Source organism: Pundamilia nyererei, unplaced genomic scaffold (assembly GCF_000239375.1).
Source record: "Pundamilia nyererei isolate P.nyererei 1_Seehausen unplaced genomic scaffold, PunNye1.0 scaffold00038, whole genome shotgun sequence".
Taxonomy (NCBI): domain Eukaryota; kingdom Metazoa; phylum Chordata; class Actinopteri; order Cichliformes; family Cichlidae; genus Pundamilia; species Pundamilia nyererei.
In genome coordinates this window covers 3,954,462-3,978,962 of record NW_005187439.1, presented here as the reverse complement: position 1 = coordinate 3,978,962, position 24,501 = coordinate 3,954,462, and the positions used below count along the sequence as shown (strand labels likewise).

The 24,501-nt window shown below is 38.0% G+C and overlaps 1 protein-coding gene across 1 annotated transcript in view; it reads left to right on the top strand.

The window, feature by feature from the left end:
* LOC102204192 (phospholipid-transporting ATPase ID-like) overlaps positions 1 to 24,501 on the top strand; it is a 45,590-nt gene that overhangs the window by 2,564 nt on the left and 18,525 nt on the right. Inside the window, exons 2-5 of the mRNA XM_005730621.1 lie at positions 16,531 to 16,621; positions 18,096 to 18,154; positions 21,596 to 21,709; positions 22,771 to 22,869. Of these exons, the coding sequence (XP_005730678.1) occupies positions 16,579 to 16,621; positions 18,096 to 18,154; positions 21,596 to 21,709; positions 22,771 to 22,869 (315 nt within the window). The 5' untranslated portion in view covers positions 16,531 to 16,578. The remainder of the gene's footprint in view (positions 1 to 16,530; positions 16,622 to 18,095; positions 18,155 to 21,595; positions 21,710 to 22,770; positions 22,870 to 24,501) is intronic.

Here is a 24,501-nt window from a genome sequence, read left to right as displayed (position 1 = left end):
CACTTTTAAAGCATATCGGGCTTTATTGTTTATTTTGCTCTCCATGAAACCACTAATCACAAACCAAACATCAGTTTGTATCAAATAAGACTTCATTGGGAAAGGATTTGTTAAGGTCATACACGTGGTGAGACTTAAGGTTAATTTCACATCTACTTCTGTATAATCAGGCCTATTTTGTAACCCGCGGGTTCTTCCTCCGACTGGCCACTTAAAAATTGTCACAGATTCTAAATGTTTAGTTTACTCTTTTCATACCGGTTGCCCAATCCATCTGTAGTTGCAGTTATATTGCAATTTACTTATGTAACCAAGTTAAGTGCGTTTAGTTTATGACCTAACTCTAGTCTTCTGTTGTGTAGGAAAAGAGCCATTTAGCCATTCGCAGTTTGAATGCGGGCTCAGGCTTTATTCAGTGTCTCTCTTCACTTACACAGATGTCACGAGACTACAACAATGCTTTGTTTGCTCCATCTTTTTATTAGAGATGAAAAATAATCCAGAGGGCCACAGTGATCCCATTAATTCTGGTGCTAATAACAATTTTGACTCAAATGTGAAACAGGAAAGATGGCATGACTACGTGACTCTGTAGTTTAGCTAAATGCTGATGATAAAGACATGTAATGTTGTTTGTCTATGTTTTCAAATACACGGCGCTGACACGCTAATATTTGCAACTGTCTTGTGGCATGCTCGACTTAAGATGACTCCCCTGCTGGTCCACTGTTCATGTGAACTGTTTTTACATATAAAACATATTGAAAAAACTATAAAAAACATTAAAAAACGGAAACTGCAGAAGTTATAGTTTCATACTGTTTTGTGTGTTTTATCCTTTGATACCCTACTTAGCAAAGTAGGCTTAATCATTCACTGCTGTGTGTAAACAAGGTTAAGTATTAGTCGATGCTTTCCTGTTGGTATCAATACATTTTTCTCATTATAATGAAGTGGAAAATAAACTCTCCATCTCTCTTTCTTTTCGTACTCCTGTGTGCGTGCACAAAATCAGGTCTGCTGTGCTCTCTGTTCCCCCCCAAAAAATGAGCAATTAGTGTTAATGTTGCGTCCAACGTAAAATTGCATCACATCCCCGCCATTACTACCTCACAGTCGCCCGATTTAACAACTTTTATGAGAACATGTGAATATCAACAAAGACGATCTGAAGCTTTGGTGAGTTTTGTTAATATATGACGTATGAAAGTGTTGGATAAAGTCTATATTTGACAGAGTGACGAGAAAATGTTGTTGAAACATTTCACGAATTGTTTAGAAGTTGCTGAAAAAACTTCTGTCTGAGCCAAAGAAGTGTGTCTATAAACAGTCTGATGATGGTAGCAATCGGTGTCAAAACATAGTCAAGCTGGTCATGAACAGAAGTGTGATTTAAAAAAAAACTTTACAAACTGATTCTGTGTGAAGAGAAAACTGAAGCTGTTTGGTTAATCAGAAAATGCTACGAGATGTGAAACTTGTGATTGAACGTCAGCTGCCCCGACTAAACTTTGACTGAGGTCACGTGAGGTCTCAGTAATGTCCAGCCTTACGCAAATGCATTTATCACGCATGAAAATCCATTTTGTCACATGTTGAAGGTCTTTAATGTTAAAACATCTGAGTCTTTATGCTACAATGAGAATCTTATCAGGTTTAAAAGGTCAGTCATAATGTCAGTGTTTTATCATGTAAGAGGAGATGGGGAGTGGCTCGGTGGCCTGAGAGGTCAGGTGAATAATTCAGAGGCTAATTGTTTGGGTCTTTTGGTGCAGCTCTCGGGGCTCAAAGCACAGATACTGTATTGTGTCCTTATGTCATAACACTTTCCCATTCTTGCTTTGTTAATGTCTGTCACCAGTGGGTCTTTTTCAGGTCACTGCTTACGCTTGCATTGTAAATGCACCTCTATCCAAATAACAAGCAAGAAATCTGTTCAGTTTTTTAAGGCTATTAAAGGCACCGTTGTCTCAAGATGGAGGGATGTTGTTTAAAGGTTTTTTGTATTTTTAAAAAGAAAAAATGTAAGTCAGAGAGATGTGATCGTTTTCAGTCATGAGAATGTGATCACAGATTCATGCAGAGCTACTGAGCACAGTGATGTTAATCATTAACTGACAGGAACCTTGAACAAACCAACATATAACCCAGTTTGTTATTTGTTTATTCAACCTATTTCCCGGTCATACTGAATTTTCCTTTTTTTTTTTTTGGTCCGTTGACCACATCGTGACTGACGTTCCGAGGAACAAAGAAATCAGATAAGTGGGAAATTAACAAACAATAGCCAGGAACCGACTCAGGCTGCACTATACAATTAATTACAAAAACAAAAAAAAGTTAGGGTTTTTTTTTTGTGTAGCAACACTAACAAAGTTCTATATCCCATATTGAAATGACTTGTAAATAAAACTGTTAAGGTGCTATTTTCTAGTATTCGCTATGTTTAAAGTTGACGTTATTGTTATTATTTTCTCAGAATTTGCAGACACCAATATTTTCAGATAAGGTGTTTGTGGTTTGGTTGCAGGGAAACAGTGCAATAGCCACCACCCAAGAAGTTGGTCTTGGTTCAGCATCTTCTGGTTCCTTTTTTTTCCTTTTCTTTAAAAAAAAAATTCAAATACAGCCCAGATAATTAAATACACAAAATATTATTAAAACATATTGATAGTAAAATCGATAAAAAGGCATTTTCTTTATTTTTTAAAAACTTTTTTAGGTCATATATTTTATTCAATAGCTCTGCAACAGACTGGTGACCTGTCCGTGGTGTATCGCAGCTCTCGCCCTAAGCTGGGATAGGCTCCAGCCCCCCCGCAACCCTGAATTGGATAAGCAGAAGAGGATGGATGGATGGATTTCATTCAATTAAACACTTCACGCCATCTCACCATGCACAGCTTCCTACAGTAGAAATGCATCTGCTGGTGTTGGATATTTGCAAAGGTGAATCTTTCCAACAGTTATTTCCACGCGTCTGGTTACTTGTGGTTTCACTTGCCCTCGTAGACATTTGCAGCTAAGGAATAAGCATCTAAGGGAAATTAAAGCGAGAGATTGCTAAATGTTTCCACTATGGTAGTGGTTTCCCCAAGCGTTTTAACATTTACATTATTTTTTCCTCTGGCCATAATAGTTCTGTATTGCTGCATGAATAAAATACCAAAAAGATTAGCGTTTTTTTTTAAAAAGATCAGCTATTTCATGTCTTTAATCTTCACGGGGCTTCAGCCCATGATGGAAATGCAGGTAACAAAGGGCTAAAGAACTTTATTACTAAAGTTTTTTGGAACAAGCTGTTCCACAGAAACACAACTGATTTTTAGAAGCTAAAATACGTTACAAGAGCACTTCCACGTGGAAGTGGTGAATCAAACCAAACCTACACAAAAGCAGCTTGTGAAAGATCTAAAGCCAGCTAGGACCAAAAGTCAAAAACACCATTAGCAACACAATATGCTGTAATGGACTGAAATCTTGCGGCACCTCGAGGTCTTATCGGGCCAAAATCTCTCCTGAGATGTTAACATAAGCTGCCATAAAAAAATTTTCATTTCTCTTACAAATTCAGCAGGGGATCACTTAATTTCACTCACTGTGTAGTTTCTTTACTCTTTCCTTGTAAATGAAACTAGTTTTCTACAACTCCATCCAGACCACCGTGCGTCAGAGTCATCAAACTCAGTGTCAGTTTCACTGAACCTGTGGTTTAACTGCGGCCAGGTGACATCCAGAGCCCGAGTGAAAGTTTTACAAACTGCTGTACTCAATGATCTAGATGCATTTTAATGAGCATTTTTTGGTTTCATTCTGTCAGGAAGTGGGTTCAAATGTACTGTTCAGAATCGAATCACCAAAAAACCTTGCTGATTCCTGCAGATATAAAGTGATAGTGGGGATAAAAGATTGATAATCACTTTAGAATTCTTATTGTTTTATCACTACGTCATCTCTTTGTTTTGATAAATCTCTTGATATCTCCTGGTTTTTATGACCAGTGTGAAACACTGTGAGGTCTCAAAAATGCACAAATGTTTTCTTTGTTGAATCACTTTGTTAAAAACTTCACGAGTGAAAGATTAAAATAACAGTCTCTGTCAGTGTGTGTAGAAGCATGAAAGGGTGTTGGTCTATAAGACTTATTCAGAATTTATCTGATTTGGCTTATAGTCATCTTTTACTGGAATTCATCTTCTGCTGTTGAGGGCATTTTACAAGATCGCACTACTTCCAGCAATTGTTGAGTTACTGCAACAGTTTTCGGGACAGAAATCTGAAATATACCCCCCCCCAACAGCTTCTCTTACTTGTAGTGGGCTAAATTAATAAGCACTATTCTTCACCCTAGGGTAAGATCATTCATGTGTAGCGTAACATCAGGCTGGATTTATACATTGCTTCCTTAACTTTTCAACCCTTAAATACACCACCACTGGCACCCATAACTTTAATTGTTTTCTGTCTGACTTTATGAGGCTCTTATTTGTGCGGAGGAAATTTGCCACACTCTTCTTTCTTTCAGTTCATTGAGGGTTCTCTTGACATCCCACAGCTTTTCGAGGTCTGAGGTCTGGCTTGTTAGTAGGCCATTGCAACACCCTGATTCCTTTCATTTTCAGTCATTCCGTTGTAGATTTGCCGGGGTGAGATCGTTGCCCTGTTGCATAACATAATTTTGGAAAAGATTTTGCTGTTTAAAATCTGATATGTCTATCTAGAGAAATAAGTTCAATTTAATTCATTTTATTTATACAGCACCAAATCACAACAACAGTCGCCTCAAGGCGCTTTATATTGTAAGGTAGACGCTACAATATATACAGAGGAAAAACCCAACAATCATATGACCCCCTATGACCAAGCACTTTGGTAACAGTGAGAAGGAAAAAGTCCCTTTTAACAGGAAGAAACCTTTGGCAGAACCAGGCTCAGGGTGGGCGGCATCTGCTGAAACCAGTTGGCTTGTCTTTGTAAGGTTATAATTTACCTTTGCAAAGGGGTCAAATAACAATACAGAGTACAGCAGCACTACTGGTATTTGACAAAGAATAACAAAGTTATCTACCAACCATGGCTACAGAATGCACTCAGAACATTCCACGCAAATGACAACTTGTACAGATGAGTAAATCTTTACACAGAGGGTTTTATAAAGACAAAACATAATACCATGGAGCCTTTTCTTCTAGCCATAAGAACAGAATAAGAAAACAGAGAGAAGGTCGAATTCCTAAAAATATAAATCACATCTCACATTTGACTTTAGAATACTTTGGTGTGCAGAGAAGTTCACAGTTGCGTCAAATAACTGGTCCTGTGGCTACAGAACAAGTACACATTAACAACCCTGCACCACCGTGCTTTGCAGTGTGGGTTTTTGTTTATATCCTGTGTTTGGCTTTCTCCAACATGGCTGTTATAGAAGTGTGCGCACTGGCTGATGATCAGTTAATCAAGTGCATTTTATTAACAGCACCTGGCTGCTACTTCCCCTCTTAATGCCTGTAGAAGCAGTAAGGCTGTACTTAGTTTTTCATGGGACTGCACAGCGTAGTTGACACTGTATAGTTCTGCTTTGGTGAAGCGCTTTACTTCAATTCAATAAAATTTTGTTTGTATAGTGCCAAATCACGACAACAGTTGCCTCAAGGTGCTTTATATAGTAAGGAAAAGACCTGGCAATAATACAAAAAAATTAAGAAAGCTCTTGAGCAAGCTCTTTGGCGACGCTGGAAAGGAAAAATGTATTTGTATAGTGCTTTACTGGTCCCTAAGGACTAGTAATGGCAAGCTACATTGTAGCCACAGCCACCCTGGGGCGCACTGACAGAGGCGAGGCTGCCGGACACTGGCGCCACCGGGCCCCCACCAGTAGGCAACGGGTGAAGGGTCTCGGCCAAGGACACAATGACCGAGACTGTCCAAGCCGGGGCTCGAACCGGCAACCTTCTGATTACAAAGCAACCTCCCAACTCTTGAGCCGGCAGAATCAGACTCAGGGAGGGGCGGCCATTTGCTGTGATTGGTTGGGGTGAGGGGAGAAAGACAGTACGAAGACACACTGTGGAAGAGAGCCAGAGATGAACAATAAATAATGATTAAATGCAGAGTGGTGGATAAACACATAAAAAGGTTAGTGAAGAAGAGACCTATTGTAGTGTAACTAAGGGAGGATTCAGGGTCGCCAAAAAGGAACGTTTTAAGCCTAATTGTAAAAGTAGCGACTGTGTCTGTCTCCAAATGAAAACAGAGGAGCCTGAGGCTCTGCCTCCCATTCTACTTTTAAATACTCCAGGAATCACTAGTAAACCAGCAGTCTGAGAGCGAAGTGCTCTATTGGGGTGATATGGTACTAGGAGGTCTTTAAGATAAGATGGCTTCTGCTTATTCAATAAAATTAAATTTGATTCAGAATTTAACAGGAAACCAATGAAGATAAGTCTGTGTAGGAGAAATATGCTGTCTCTTTCTTGTCTCTGTCAGTACTCTCACTGCAGTATTTTGAATTAACTAAAGGCTTTTCAGGAGTTTTTAGGACATCCTGATAATAGTAATAAATGCATGAACTAGTTTTTCAGCATCACTTTGAGGCAGGATGCTTCTAATTTCAGCGATATTGCACAAATGGAATGAATATTTGTTTAATATGCACACTGAAGGACATGTCCTGGTCAAAAATGTCTCTGAGATTCCTCATGATGTTAATGGAGGCCGAGTTAATGCCAGAGTATTACCATGGCGTGAAAATGCCTATCTATTGAAGTTACCTACCAACCAATATACCCACTGAATAAATGAATGAATACAATGAAAGCTAAACAGAAGAAGACAGACATAATTTCCTAATCCCCAAAATAGTTTTAGGTGATTGGCTAATTTTTGACTCAATTATATGTTGCAGCTCTACTTGCCTCAAAAGGCTGAAGTGTACTGAAACATTCAGACTGTAGGGCAGCTATTATTAGCAAAAAGACAGATAACACAAGTACTTGCTGATAGAGACACAGGAGAAAACCTAGGGTGGAGGTTTGGGAATGCTGACCCCTGAAAACCAGGATCACCAAAGACAAATTTCAGTTTTTCTGTTAATCATTCTGAGATTATAAGTCACAAAGTCACAGAGCTCAGAGTAAAACGATATGCAAACTGAACACGATAACACCTACTACAAATATAGTAGGTGGGAAATGACTGCAAAGATAATTCACCATTATCTCTGCTGTCATTTCAAAGGTTTAAATAACCACAAAGAGACAAAAAGCAGTAAAACATAAGAAGACAAGAATCAAAAACAACGTCAGAGAGATGACTGATAAAAAATACATAGGTGGGGAAAAAAATAACCGCAAACACCCAAAACAATCACATCAGTTATGAGAAACCAACAGACTCATTTTGTGTCTTTACTAAGTCTGAATTCGTCCAGTGTAGGAAGCAAACTAGTCTTCCCCCAGAAAACAATCCAAAAGTTTTTTTGTGCATCCTGCTCCTATGATGTGTAGGTATGCTTTAAGCATTGTTTGTTTCATCTTTTGATCTGTGAGCTTTTCCCATCCCTAAACATAATCAGGTAGGAAGTCACTAGAGTAAAACAGTGAGTGAAAGCAAAACATAACCAAGAACAAGAGCTGAACTCTAGTCTCATCAAAAGTCTGTTGGGTTTTTTGTTTCACTTTTTTTACTGTGTTAAAATGAAACCACTACCATGCGGCGATTAGAGGAAGAGTTACACGATGCTTTCTATGGGAACTAACTAAACTAAGTTTGATTTGTTCAGAGGAGCTGATGTAGGAAGGCTCAGGCATCTCACACATCATTGTGTGTCAGATAATGCAGTGTTGTCAAACTACTGGTGTGGCAAAGTCTCACTGGATTATAATATTCATGAGAAGGCTCTGTCACTTCCAACGCATCATTTTTCATCAGTCAGTGTTACTCTTGCAATGAGATGCATTTGAACCAAAAGCACACTCTTTTCTTATTGGTGTATAAATCTAACAGCTACTTTCAACATCTTCTTCATACACATGGGGTCTTCATAGCATAACTCCACACTTTTGTTTTGTCTGATTTGTACACCAGATGCTGGGATCCTCTTCTTATTAGGCAAACGTCTCAACCACATAGATACACTAGTATATAAAGCTAAGAAGAGTTTGGATGTAAATGAGTCGAACAAAGCGTAAAATAGTCCAACGTTCTTCATTTAATCTTTAATGTCTCTGTTTTAGAGATGCTGTAGCTCTTTGTGTTGTGTGACGTACTGCTACCAAAGTCTACCTTGTGCGTTACTGTGAGACACAGAAAACACCTGACAAACAATTATATTCCTTTAATCTTTGACTGAGAAGCTCTTAAACTTGTGATAACATTTAATAGCCATTAAGAGTTTTCCACTGCTGAAACTTTTGTAAATGTTTCCTTCTTCTCTACACACACCTTTTCTCCACAGTGAAAACAGGGCCCATTTATCCAAAGCTCTATTTGCCATTAGACAAAACACACAGAGAGGGAACATGCTTAGGGCTCTGAAAAAACAGCAGCTGTGCGCATTGGCTTATCTGTTACTGCAGGTCATCGTCTGATTGGTTCTTTTATGGAAACTGTTTTGCAACAGCTCTCATCTGCATGTGCAGAGTTGATGTCTATTTCAGGATGGCACTGACATTTGATGTTTGTGATATGTTGATAGCTTGTTGGAGAGCTTTTACTGAAGCTTTATAAATTTGACATAAATATTATAACCACAGCGCTTCAGTGAAGCGGAAATGCATTTTAAGCCTGACGTATGTTCTCTCGGGAATTCTTTGGTTTCCTCTAACCTTTAAAAAACATGTTTTGAAGTTTTAAACTAAGACACCACCTTTGTTAATCCACAAGTCGCTTTTGTAATTAGTCATTTGATTGCTTTGTTAGCCTTAAGTAGTAGAAAACCATCCTTTTTCAGACTGGACAAATACAAAGGGAGCTTTTCTGTAATTTGGATTCATGCACACAGAGGAAAAGAGTCTTTCTTTCAGCTGCAATCAAGCAGTCAGTTTTGATAATAGAGCTCTGTTCAGCTCAGAAACCAGAGATCACCGATTGGACAAGACAGCCTTTCATTTGCGTGACCTCTGACCGGCCACAGGTGACTCTGACAACTTGGATACTCTTACACACCTTTGTTTGCATGATGATGGTGTTTGCTGCACTTTAAAGAGGAGAACTGCACAGAGAAAGTGTGCATGTGTGTGTTTGTGTGTTGTAGATGCATAAATCTGTTGTGCGTTATATATGTATGATCTATGTTGGAAGATTTTAGTGGGAAGATCTGATGAAGGTTGGGATAAAATTAAGTTTAGCACAAGTTTTATTGTAAATTAAAATTAGGCAGCTAGCAGTTATGTTAATGATGATTAAGTGTAATTGATTCTTGAGTGTTTGTGTCTGTGTGTGTGCACGTTGAAGATAATTTAAAAAAACAAACAGTAGTGCATTCATCTGTGAAAGTGGTTTTATTTAAACCACAGTATGTTTATATTCAGTCTCCCCTTGACTCACTTATCTCTTTTCCACTTTGGTTTTAAAGCCAAACGTGAAGCAGTTTGTGTTTCAAAATGATTAAAACAGCACGAGTACCATAACTGGAGGAAGTCTTCATCCACTCCAATGTGAAATGTAGTTTTTAAGGATGTTTGACTTTTTGACTCTTTGGTTGGCTTTGTTGACAGATGAATATTTAAAGGATTTGAAAGATTTGTTCTTGATTTGTGTTATTCAGTTTTGTAAGAATTTCCCTACATAGCTAAGCTTTTCGCAATCTATGCCCCCGTGTACCTGAAATTTCAGCAACCAGGAAACTATTGGCTCCCATATCTGCACCGTACTGTATAAAAAGCAATTATCAGACTCTTCTTGTGCTTGATATGATTTATCAGTGAGTGAACATGTGATATTTACAGTAAGAGATTACACAACTCCAGCATGTTTCATGAGCCTGCAGGTTGAATTACGTAACTAAACGCAAAAGAATGTTTTGTTTTGTTTATGTGTCATATAACAAAATACACATAACAAAAGTGGATGCCTGGTGCTTCACAGGATCCATAAAAACATGGAAAATCTGCAAACTTACATTAAAAAATGTTCTGCAAAACTATAACCACTATAATATCTCCATGAAACTGTGATTACATAAGAAGTGAACGTAGGAAAATGTTGTGCTCCTCTGGAAAAAGGAGGTGTGTGTATATAAAACCTTTGGGCCTTTCTTTAAGAATTTACAAGACATAGTCAAAACTAAATGCAAAGACTTTTGTGCAGCAGTGATGGCTGCACAAGTTTCTTTGCATATAACCTAACACAGGATAAGGATATACTGATAAGTCTGCTCTGAAAATTAAAACACGATACAAACACATTCTCCTGTGCTGATACGGTCAATGTCTGCACTTAAAATTTGTTTTTATACCAGTGAAGCTCTTTGCAATTCTTGAATATGCTTCTGATATCGCTGCACAATAACACAGATGCATTATGCGTCACTACAAAAAAAAGTTTATGAAAAATCATATTGGTGCCAGATCTCTTTTAAAGATCAGAAAAAGTTAATATAAAAAATAATTCACAAGAAAATTCACTCTAAACTTATCACTAATTCAATACAGGTGTGTGTATAGTTGTAGGAGAAACCCTTATATTTATCTTGCGACTCATGCAGTGCCTAGATGAAGAAAATTTGCATTAATATCCTTAAAAAAATGAACAGTTTACAGAGTACAAGTAACTTTAATTATATTTTGTTAACAGTACTTGTGCGTTGTAATTTATCAGACCTTAGCAACATTCTAAGCTAAAACAGCTGGTAAATCTCTCAGACCATCCATACTTATTCAGTGGAATCAGTTTGGTCTTTGTGGTGTGTCAACGCAGCAGTAAAACTTGCAAAGTCACAGTCTGCCAAAACCAATTGCATGGATCAGAGAAACTTGAACAATCCACGCCATTTGACATTTGAAATCTTGCTAAGTCGTCCTGATGGCTGCAGAGGAATAAAATGAAACTTTTTTTTTCCTCTTTCACCAGGCTGGACACGCGTCTTGCTGTCGACCCACATGACTTCTGTGTTTGTCTGCAGAATAGACTGATTTTTTTTTATTCAACTGAGTCACTTAGTGAATGAATGAGGGGTTTGTTTTCCAGCATTTAAGGGGTCTTGATGCATGCTCAATCATCCAAGTAAGTAAATCCCAAAAGGTTGTTCATCTGGATGTAGCGTTTTCAGTGGGAGAAACATTTCTCAGACCTCACAGACTTTGCTCCTTCAGTAGGCTGGTTTGAGTTATTGTGCAAATGTACTTTTTAAGGTTGGGGAAACCTGCAGTCAGCTGAGACTGAAGAAGTCACTTGGATGGGTGACAAAATGTTTCTCCCCCTGAAAACATTACATCCAGATGAGCAGAATCAACCTTTTGGAACATTTAAGGGGAGAACATTATAAGTGTTTGTGTTTCTCACAGCTGCACACGTGGCGAAACTCTGGGTTCCTGGTATTTTTTTTTTGGTGTAAATAATGGCATAACAAGTTTCCTTAGAAACCTCACTTGTTCCATCAAACAAAACTAGTCTGTTATCACAGTGAAAGTGAGTCCTGATAGTGTTGTTTTGTAATCTATCATTGATTACAAAGCAAGTAAGCTCTGTTGACTTTAGTTGGGCAATGCGTCAAACCCAGTTTTTACTTCAGCGCACCATTTCCACCGTAAAATTTCCTATTAAATTCTTCTTAAAAAAAAAAAAGATTATAAGCAGAGTTTAAAGTGGGATTTGGAAGTTGGGCAAACGTAGCAGTCCACCGTGGGGTTAAAGAATTATTTATAAATAAGTGACATAATTCATTTGTTCTTTTTGTACAGGCTGTGATCCATTCACCTGTGCTGCTATTCCGAGATTCACTGCTCTTTGTGGAGTTTTCCACAAGATACAACCAGATATGTCACAAGCTACATGGATGATTTCCAAAACTGCAGATATCCCTAAAGCTAGAATAACAGATACAATTCAGTGAGCGAAACTAATCAATATCACCTAAAATATAAATGTCTGCTACCCTTGGTGTGCCTCACATCTCCCATGAAAACCACAGCTTGCTCTGTACCACTGCATTACAGAGCATTATTACCACATTGCTATAAACTACCAAGTTTAGCCTGGATTAAACCGACCCAGACTGCCTAAAGAAAGAAGAATGTCTTGGTTTAGGCAGACTGTGGGATGTCACTGTTTTCTTGTTATTTTGCAAATATCTAAATAAGTATGAATTAACAGACCTTTCAGATTTAGGTGCTGGAGTACCGCCCCACAATGTTTTCCATAGAATTAGATATATCATTTGTGGTTGTAGCAAGGTTGTGTGTGTAGAAGGAGGCACAACTACTCTTTCTAAAATGAATCAAGTTCTGGTTAGAGTGATCCACCGGGTTGCAGTGGACCTACAGAGCAGAACAGGGTCTATTACCATGAGCTACAGTCCAAGTTAATGGAGGTAGTTTGCCAGACACTGGGACTCAAGACTCGAGACAGCTAAATGACGCTGAAGACCAGCAGTGACCAGATTTTCATAGTGAGAGCAAAGGGATTTACCAGTAGTAAATCAGCCATGTTTTTGTCTTAGATGGATGACAAATTAACCAGCCTAGGAGACCATCCAAATGTAGAGTGGGAAAAACAGCCTCATGTGAAAACATTCAGATTTAAGATCGTCCAAATAGTTTCATTGTCTAATTTCGTCTTTCTACCCCACTCTCATTTGAATAATTCTGTTTTATCGATATCACCTCAGGGTCATGAGACTTGTCACATATGAACATTTTTAAGGACATCGCAATTAAAATGTGCAACATTAATCTGCAGGGTAATCTTGTTAAAGGGGAGTAGATTAACCCAGACTGCTTTGCACTAACACTGAGCCGCTTTAGGCATGTAACTGTAACCAGCGAGCAAAAGCAAAATTAAAAGTATCCTAAAACAAAGTCTGAACACAAAACTCCAAAACTGTGTGAAAACTGAGGCCCTGGCTTCTTAAAACAGACCATTAGCTCACAGCATCAAATATTGCTTCTCACGATGCTACGAATCAACAAAGCCGAAGGACGTCTGATGCTTTTTGTTGCGATGTCTCAAACAAAGCGTCAGCGTGCGATGCTTGGAGATGAAAGTATGTTTCACAATGCATTGCATAAGTATCCGGTGGATGTTTGTTTTTGGTTTTTTTAGTTTTTTTTTTTTTTTTACTTTTCATATATTTCCCAGCATGCATGCTGCTGAAGTCATTGATGGGCGGCTATCTGATCAAAACTGAAATCAAGATAGTTGCACATCAGTCACTTCCTGACACCATCATTTGTGAAGAACTTTGGTCAGAGGGGTCACACTGTGAGACAATGTTACTAGCAACAACAATCACGATCTTGTGATTGTTAAAACTACAGAAAATCCTGTGATAATAAGAGAGGTGTTACAGCTTTTATTCAATCAGTGAATAAATAGTTTAGAAATGGTTTTTATGTTACGTTAGCTAAGAAAATAAAAACATGTGAACACTGTATTTCGTTATGTTAAATTGCCCAACCCCGACTGTATTAGTGTCTTTGTGTGTGTGTCTGTGTTTGTGTGTTCTGTATGGATTTCCATACTTTCCTCACATTCTTCAACAAACTCATATGGTTGATATTTATAGCTCCAATGCTGACGTCACCTTGGCAACCAAAGCTGAGAGGCGGGATTCAAAAACCACAACTACTTTTGTGACACACGCTTGCTTCTCTCTCATAACCACATTTATGCTCTGTTCTTGTACATTTCTTGAACCTGCTAAATGTTTTGTGCACTGTATGTGTGGGTGTGTCAGTGTTGTCGCTGTCACACGTCAACACTACACAACAAGCTGTATATTTGCTTTTTAACATTAGCAGATTTTTTCTTATTCAGTGCATTAAAACACAACATCCTCACAGCAATGCAGTCCCACATTGAGAAGGGAGAAAAAGCAAAAGCTTTCTGACAAATGCCGCCTTGCTTTTGACAAACACCAGCTCTGCCATAAGCAAGGCTGTGAGATAGCTGATAACAGTCATCCTGACTGTCTCTATGATTCCTACTGCTGCTTATAGAAATGAAGTTGCATAATTTCCTGTGTAACTGACATTATGGTTCCTTCAACTGTATGAGATGTTTCCACATAACATTTTTTAACTTGCATCAAGTTGTTTGTTTAAAATCCTGTCTTTTTAAGAATGTTTCAGCATTTTGAGAGTTTAAATGTCACATCAAACAATATTTAGAAAAAATGTTAGCGGGGAATGTCAGGAAATGATAAATGGGGGTTCTAAGTATCACACTACTTTGGACCTATGACTGCCTCTTTAAAGTCAAATAAGGTCAAACTTTTGTCTTTAAAACCACACTTAAAGTTCTATTGCATTTGTTTGTTTTGGCAAAATTTGGGACACGATACTTGCAAAAAGGGACTCTAAATATCACATTACAGATTTCACAGTTCTAACTTTTGCATTTCACATCTGTTTTTCTTTCAAGTTGACCCCAAAATGCTGTATTTTTACTGCATTATAAACTTTTTAAGCATGTTTCAAAAGAACAAAGAAAACAAAATGAATATATACAAAATGTGATACTATTCCATTTAAATTTTGTGCTCTTGTTACTATTTTTATTTAATATTTATTTCTAAGGATTTGATGGAAAATTTTTCATTACCTTGCCAAGGTAATAAGTTTTCCAAACCTTCCTGGATCTAGTTCTGGATCTAGAGCTCCTGACCTAGAATCTAGATCAAGATCGACTTTAAAAGTTAATTACTCCTGAGATGGGCCAAGGCTCTAGTTCAAACCAACCAATCAACCCTTACCCCACCTCTTTGGCAGAGGTAATAATCTTGACTTCTGTAATCATGATTCTCTCTTATAAATTTGCAATTAGTTTGGGGATGTTAAATTTATTGAAAAATCTCCAGTGTTTTACCCATACCCTAACCCAACCAACTAACCAACCAACCCTAACCTCAGCTCTTTGGTAGAGGTAATAATCTTGACTTCTGTAATCATGATTCTCTCTTATAAATTTGCAATTAGTTTGGGGATGTTAAATTTATTGAAAATATCTCTAGTGTTTTACCCATACCCTAACCCAGGGGTGTCAAACTCAAATACACAGTGGGCCAAAATTCAAAACTAGAACAAGGTCGCGGGCTAACGTTAATATTTATTGAAAAATATCTTCCTCCAGATTTAAGAATGAATCTCTTCTTATGGACTCGAACAAGTTTTGCTGAAAAACTGAATGTGGAACAAGCAAAGCTTAATACTAAACAATGTATATATTAGCTGTATAATACCAGTAGGCCAGCTCTAATAGTAATTTGGTATGGCTTTTCGGGCCAAATGTAATTAGGCTGCAGGCCAAATTTGGCCCGCGGGCCAGAGTTTGACACCTATGTCCTAACTAACCGACCAACCCTATCCTCAGCTCTTTGGTAGAGGTAATAATCTCGACTTCTGTAATCATGGGTCTCTCTTACAAGTTTGCAATTCAATTTGGGATGTTAAATTTATTGAAACATTAGAGTTTTACGCATTTGCTGTTGATCAAATTCTTAAATAATATTAAATCCTAATAATAATTTTCTTTCAGTGAGTTTAAAATTGTGCCATGTGCTCCCACCAGAATTACAAACACCTTTTTGTCATAGAAGCAACCCCTTTTTAAATCTACATAAATTTCTATGATTTAGTAATGACATATCATTCTTGTTGCATATAAAATTTGTCTATTTATTTTGCACTAAATCCATTTTGACAAGTTACTGGTTTAAAGGGATTTGCGTATCCTCTTACATAATCCATGTGGTTCGGTTCGGCATTTGGCATTAACAGCTACACATGGTGTTCCTCACTTGGCGGAGACAGATACCACGTCCAGATGTTGCTCCTGGCTCTGCCCTCTTCCTGCCCTGAATGAGAAAAGAAGAAGTGGATTTGTGGCGTAAGAGGGGAGTGTCCCCCTGAGTCAAGCTGTCCAGCATGGGAAACGTATGAAGAGGCCTGATGTAGACCTAGAGCAAGGGGTTTTGGCACAAAAAAGACGTCTTTTCCTTCATTAGATAGCCTAAGAGCTGTGTTTTTTCAGTTTTTTCCCCCCTATATTGTAACCATTTCCTAACACACCTTCCATTTAGATGTCTAAACCTTTTCTCCCTGGCCTGAAAATTGTTTCCGGTAAGAAACAAAATGCCTTTTAAAGGGCATTTTGAGGAACGATTACCTCATAGAGCACATTACGGGAAAATGCTCTAATGACGGCTGGCAGCAATTCCTACTTTAACAGCACTGATGTTTCAACTCTTAGTTTCCAGGAGAAAGGCAGTAATATATTCGAGAGTGAATTTACTTCCCTGTAAGGGAGATAATTAGTGACTCATTTGTATCTTTTGTTAAGCCACATTATGACGATTTCTCTTGATCTTAACAGATCGGTATGATGGGCAGATAGCAGGAGGAGGAAGAAGAGGAAAAGAAGATGTCATTCTTTGGGCTGGACTGTGTCAGGAAGAAAGAGAGGGGTAAGGTTTGAGCAGGTTTCGTTTATTAATATCAGCGGATCGCCATAATATTTACCGTCTGTATTTTCACTACTGACATTACTGAAAAAATAAAATGAAAAACAGTCTCAGCCTAAAGCTTTGGAAGAACTTCCCCTGCAGATTTAGTGTTTTTATAATGGCGTTTAAATAATTCTAATATTTAGAGTTCTAAACATTATTGTTGTTTTATATACAGTGCTTGACAACATTTCGACAGCAACTTTATTTCATCAACAGCGAAAAACTTGGCAGTAAGTGAAAGCTCCAGAACTTCAGCTGATGACCTGGGATTGTTTTTGTTAGTGTCAGGGAAGCAAGAGTAACGGGTTAGTGAGGTACGTTAAGCCAAAAGCCAGAGATTTCAGTCTCACAAATGATACTGGAGTTAGGTTGAAGGTTTCACTTTAAAATGCATTTTCACTAATACATTTCTATACATGTTTTCAGTACAAAAAATTTCTTTGGCATAGAGTAGAATACAATAGAATAAACCTTTATTATCCCAGGAATGAGAAATTTCGGTGTTACAGCTCTTACAGCAAGGGAAAATAAAATATAAAAGGAAGACACAAAGTGGTAGACTGTGTGGACAAATGTGGAATATAGACATTAATATTGCACATTAGTGTGCCCACAGCCTGAAGCAGAAAGCCTGGATTTACTAAGAAATTGATAACTACTATTGCATACTCGAGCCAGCAAACTCAAAAATAGCCCAGCTATGTCGAACTTGCTTTATAGCAGATCGTTCTGGTGAACCCTAATTGAGTCATTAAGGCAGATAAACAGGTCCCGAGACTGTTTATTCAATTAGCTTGGCTTCGGGGCAGACTGAAAGGAAGCTGGGTTATTGACAAGCAAACAGAAGACTGGGTGGAGGCAGCTCATAGATTCAGTTTGCTATTTTTTCCCCTCCTAAATTAGCAAAGATTAGGAGATGCTATAAAATGCTGCAAACCTGTTGAAATATGGACTGGTTCCATTATGGCATGAGGACAGAACTGGTGTTGCACCACCAAAAGCACCAATTCAGCATAAAATAGGTTCCAGTGGGGTTCAGGTCAGACTCCAAAGCACCTGCCTCCAATTTTACAGGCGTTCATCATAACAAACGGAACAGGGGTAAAAAAGAGGGCATAAAAGTTAGTTTTTCTATAACAAGTTATACTGTATTACTGGATTTGAAAGAATTTCTAAATTTGGCACTAAAGCAGTGTATCATTAAACAAGGCCCTATTGCATTGTTGACAAGTCAAAATACTAGTGGGGGAAAAAAATCACTGCTACAGTATTTGCATTTCACAAATTTATAGCATTTATAGTTTCTACACAGTTTTTTATTTTTTCATGCCAGAAAAAGATAAAAATCTACTCGCAGTTAAAAAAAATATTTAGATAAAAAGCACGACCATAATTGATTTGTGTTTTTTCATTTTTGTATTTTCTTTTGCAGAGCTGGAAAGGAAAATCAGAGCAAACGACCGCGAGTACAATCTCTCCTTTAAATATGCGGTAAGTGCTGAATAGAGTATACACTGCGTGTGTGTTATTGGTGAGTTTTCCACTCACAGTTCATCAAAGTGAAATTCTATTGTCCACTACAAACATGACTAAAATAGAGATGGAGATCAACAACAGATGTTGTCGCCCACGTATCTTTTAGACAAAACACTGTTAAACACAATTTCTGTCAGTCTCGATATTAACAACAGGAAAAAAACCTCCTTGGGGCTGTGTTTATGTGTCTGGATTTTATCAAGATACGGGCTGTCAGCCAAAACCAAAGAGCTGAGGTTGTTGTTGAGTAAATGCCTTCATTTTCTGCTCTGAGTTGCTGCTGTCAAGGCCAAACCAGTGTATCAATAAATGTTACGCTTTAAAAACCAAAACGCGAACAAGGAGAAGTTCTTTTAGTCTTGTGAATGTAATAATTAAAATGTATCCAAAGCAGACATCTTATAAAATGTGTTCTTTTAGAATTTAGAATCCTCTTTATGGAGGATGCTGTTACTTGGAAAAAAAAAAAGAATAAAAAATTAGTAAATAATTAAATTTTCAAAAGGCTGTTGCACTAGATATTGAAATAGATGTTATTAGCGCTAAGCTGTGTGTTAGCTGTATGCTAACATTCGGCTTAAAGAGGACACAGCCATTAGCAAATAAATGAAAACAGACATAAACAGTCATTTCCTCTGTTTGGGTAATTGTACATTTTACAGTCAAAACAAACTTTCAAGCGTGTGGGTGGTTGTTCTTAGGGAAGAAATGCAGAGATAGCGTGACACGTGAGCTGCAGTCCAGCGAGGCGGTGGGGCTTCTTGATAACATCCACCTGGTGCAGACAAAATGCCTCTCACTCTTTCAGATATCTGTAGGGACGTCAGAAGAGTCACATAACATCCATTAGAAAAACCCTGTGATACTTAAGGAGGAGTTTCATTACAGATTCTGATCTGATTAAACCGTAGACAAAGACTTCTCTGAGGATATTTAACCCTGTGTATGTATTTTGGTTCAAACAGATTAACCTCAACATTTTTAAATGGGTTAATTTGACTTAATCTGAGAGATGCTCCTAGGAAATGTAGTGTAATTATCAGTGAGACATTGTCCTACAACGACCTAAAAATATCTACAAAAAAATATAAATTGAGCAATGCTGAGAGTGGTTAATGCCACAAACAGGTTGCAAAATGAATTGTTTAATACACTAAAGTTTATAACCATTGAGCAGCTAAGGAATCTGTTTTTACCAGTGATAGAAGCTCGAGCGTTTGTGAGGCAAAGCATTTTTCTATTTTATTTATTTATCTATTTTTCTGTAGAACCTCTGCTTTCAGCCTCAGTCACGTCACTTTTACTAATAAGTAAATTACTGTGTGTATGCTGCTACTTAATCACAGATGACTTGTAATCACATAGAGAAAAACATGGTAGGAAACCATTAAGCAGTGAACCATTGGCCATGTGTTTGTATATACCACTGCAAACATGTAATTACATGCTTTCCCTTAATCTGTGTTTTGTCCTGTTTCTGAAAGTTCTTTTCTTTCTTTTCTCTTTCCCATCACCCTCCAACCAGTAGCAGCAGATGGCCCCGCCCCTCCCTGAGCCTGGTTCTGCTGGAGGTTTCTTCCTGTTAAAAGGGAGATTTATTTTTATCCCACCGTCACAAAGTCCTTGCTCACAGGGGGTCGTTGGATTGTTATGGTTTCCTTCTAAATACTGTAGGGACTTTACCTTACAGTATTAATCACCTTGAGGTGACTGTTGTTGTAATTTGGCACCATGTAAATCAGGGGTCTCAAACTCAAGCTGTGGGGCCTCTGCTGGCACTGTCATCACACATGAGGCCACTTTAGTGTTCAAGTAGTACCAATCCCTCAACATGTTTCTGCTCTCTGCTCATATTGCCTTCCTAATAAATCATTTTTTGCTTTTTAAAGAACTTATTTTAACGTTGCACTCAGCAACAAACACATCCTCTCTAACAAAAATGTAACTTCAAAGGCCAAATTGCTTTATAGTTCTTCACGTCAATATACGGCCGCAAGTAGGTGATGTGGGCCGAACGTTTGAGACCCCTGATGTAAATAAACCTTAACTGAACTGAATAGTAAGACAACCCAAATTAGTGAATGCTCATATATGTTTTACCTTTATAGAATCGCTTGTGGCTGTTTGCTCAAAGTCTTACCCTTTGGTAATGAGTTAATCTCATCTTCAGTCACTAATTTAATCAATAATTACAAAGTCTGACTGTGCTTAAAGTCAATATAATGTTTCACATTGGTTTGCAGATGTTGCTGGACTTGCTGCTTTTTCAGTAAAGATCCAGAGTAACAGGATAATCCATGACAAACATTCTCTGTTGGTGTCGCGACCGTGGTACGATGTGTCACTGAAGTTTGTTGAAATAAGGCAGAGAGGCTTGGCTCATTTTTTTTAGTTTGTTGAATAAAACATAGGAAAATGTCTTATTGAGAAGAGTAGACACAGAACTGCATCAGGGATATGAGGTCTCACTCAGAACAAGTGCTTTCTAACTTTATTACTTTCTCAGGCTGATTACAGAGTGCTCCGATTATTAAATTAGTTGGTGTTACTGAGAATCTTTTCAGGAATATTCAAGCTGTACTCTCACTCTCCTTTATGCTACCTGCCTTTGGACCCAAACATAATTTTAGCCATTCAGTTTCCAAATGACCAAAAGCACAGGCAAATATTTCTTAAAAGCCTTAAATGTGATTACCTACCATTTGACTGTCTTATCACCATTTATACTTAGAGCCCAATTTCCATAAAGCAAGCCATTAAGGTTTTATAGATTTATATAAGTGCAGTCCACAGAGTAAGAGCTTCACACAGTGACCGGATGCTTCGGATATAAGGCTTTATTTGTCCAGTAGTTTCCAAGATGTAACTCCTCACAGAAAAAGCTTAAACCATGCCATATCTCATTTAATTTGTCCGTCAAGCTCATCTCTTTGTGTACCTCTGTGCCATTTCAAGCACTCGGGCTACACAGATCACTCTGTGGAAATCCCACACTGACCACTTGCATTTGCACTTTGTGTAGACCCCCACATCAGAAGACTTTCAGTCTCATGCGCCCATGCAGCAGAAATGTCATAGCAAGTACGGGGAAGCCCAAGATGCGATTACAAGATCAGTCCACCTAAACTGACCTGATTCACAAAACGCTCTGGCTGTTTAACCATTCGTCCAGAGTTACCCGACACCTCCACCCATCATTCTCCAACTACAACCCTCATTTAAACAGAAGGTTCACCATCAAATTCACAGTAGGGACTTTAATAACACTTTGCACTTCCTTAAAAAATGACACAAATACTTTCATTCAACAAACTCCAGAATTTCTCAAAAGTAACTCTGCTGTCAGTTTTATTCTTAAATTTTCGTCACATCTCCTTTTCTTTCCGTCTTTTACAGACAAATGCCATCAAAACCTCCAAGTACAACTTCTTCACCTTCCTACCTCTCAACTTGTTTGAGCAGTTCCAGAGGATTGCTAACGCTTACTTCCTGTTCCTGCTGGTGCTCCAGGTGAGTTTTAAGCAAACCTGTCTCACTGTTAGTTGCCTGCCACATTAATTACGGAGTGTGTATGACTCTTTAATCTTTAACTTCTCAAAGAAAACAATGAAGGATACATGAATTAAATTGTTCACTAAAGAAGGAAAAGAAAGACAGAAGGAATTAAAAATGCAGAAACCCACATAAGGATCTGACGTCCAAAATAAAACTGAAAGAGGGAGTAACACCAAACTCCCAGAGACAGCGTGATGCAAACAAAGGGGAACAGAATAATTACGCAAAGAAACAGGAAACAATCCTCAGCCGCACGAATCAACAGAACCACAGATAACACAAAGACGTGATGTAATGACTTATTCCCGAAAAAGGATTTTGTTCTTAGACTCCAACTCTTCTCCCAGTTTGTCCAAGAAACAAGGAAAAAATTAACCTCTGAAACAACTTCTTTATGTTTAATCAGTAACTTGATATATGTTCAGTTTTGCTTTTACTGTCAGAATCACTTCCTAAAACATCAAAGGAATCTTAAAGTTTGTCCACGGTTCGCACTGCAGTGATATTTAAGGGTGTGCAGTAATCCAAAAACAGGAAATTGCCTCATTATGTGCTAAACAGTCACGTTGCACGACAGAGTTTAAAGTGACCACTGTACCATAACAAAGGAACTTAGACACTGCAGTTTAAATTGATTAATAACCAACATCTGTTTTTTTCTTAATAAGTGCATCTAATCCACCAAAGTACACAAAACAGAAAATAGCTTTATTTAGATTTCCTACTGAAACAAAATTTCAATGGGAAGCGGATTTTGGCAACTCAAACACTACTCGGCAAACACAACACACATGTATAATTAAACAGAAAAAAAATAGCAATAATATTGTTTAATAAAAAGTTGTGTTGACAAAGTAAGATCCTCTTTTCAAGTTTAAAATGGGCATAATGCACACAATCCTTTTTATACACACCTTTCTTTTCATTATGTAAGTAAACATACGCCCATGGCTCTTTACTTTATTCCAACCTGAGTTTAAATAAAGTTTTTCTTCTCTGCGTTTTGTGTTCTTCAGGTGATTCCTCAGATTTCCTCGCTGTCCTGGTTCACCACTGTCGTCCCCCTGATCCTCGTGCTGACGGTCACCGCTGCCAAGGATGCAACTGATGATATTGTGAGCACATTTGAAAATGTCTTCTGCTTTTTTAAGGCTAGATGGCAATGAAAAAACCAACATCTACAACCAAAATAATTCATGTCCTTTATTGTACTATTAGAAAAATTAGAAACTAATAAAAAGGTTCCGTTTGTATCCAAATCTTCTAAGTTTGCAATACAGATTTCTCAGTTTACATTTTAAATTCTGCACCCTGCTAAACCTCAAGTACAGATATGTTATCAGTTGTTATTATCCTTCTCATAAACTTAGAATTAATTCATTTCTAACTGTCACAGTTACTTATTGTCAGTAGATTAGACATGCGACCCTCCCTTCTCCAGACAGCTAACAGCGAGTGGCTAAACAAAGACAACAGCTGGTTATAAGCTAACTTTTGGCAGCAAATGCTAGACTGAAGCGTCCTAAAAATCACACTTTCCCTCTGAGTCCAACAATGTTAGATCCATTTCAAAGAGAGTTTCACTAAAGCCGTCTAACAGCAGCTAGCAGAGGCTGAGCGCAACACTTACCGAAAATAAAGCTTACGAAATCCTCAGCAACTCACCTCACTGTCACTGTCATAAGACAGGAGTGAGCTTCACTGACTCATCCACTCATATTGGACTCCATTCACAAATTTTTACAGCCTCCTCTATAAAATAGTAAATAGACCTGGACACTCGGCATATTGCCAGAGTTGTTTGTTCTACAGCAGCCAAGTAGCTTGAATTAAGAGGGGTAAGAAAACAGAATTCAGTCGACTGCAATCTGCAAAGTTACCGTATCTGTGATGAGATTTGGCACTCTAACTTTTAGGCTTCCAAATGCAAAACAGGCATGTCAGAAGATGCAAACACATCCCCCACGTACCCCAACACCCAAAAGCGAGCACAGCACAAGAAGACCATACAACCATCACTATTGGGATTCTCTATTCAGTCAATTTATATAAACATCAAACAGCCCATCTCAAGCTCAATGCCTCTTCAGGTAACAACTTTTATGCAACTGTCTTTTTAATAATAGGATTTTGGATCTGATGTTAACTGTTAGTCACTCATTATGCGTTGCCCCCCATGTCAAACTTTAACTAGAATCTCCTTCAGAAACTGAATAATGAGAACCCCACCTCGCTTCACTTCAGACTTTGCATCAATCATTAACAAAAAGAGGACACCTGACATATTGTCATTATACACATATTGTCTACGACTTATTTATCTGTGTTTCACTTGATTTTTTTTTTAAACTTGTCCTTTAAAACTGCTGTAGTGGCTGTCTGTCCTACCAGAAAATTACCTTTTTCACTATAATCTACCATCTCTCTAGTGCATAGTCTGTGTGATATTAGATAGTACTGATGTGAGACTAGAGCAACTAATATTTGGTAAATTTAACATTATTGTGTGGCCTCCACTCTATCCACGCACTTCTGTTGCCTAAAAGACATACATTCAACAACATGTTGAATAAAGGCAGCAACATAAAGAAGTGAGGAGAGGGAGCTGCCAATGAAGCTGAGAGAAGAGTAGATATGATTATTGTAACTCTACTCTGGACTCCAACTCGCTCACCTCCAACGATTGCAGCTTGTTCAGAATGCTGCGGCTCGTCTCCTAACCGGAACTGGAAAGTTTGCCTCCATTA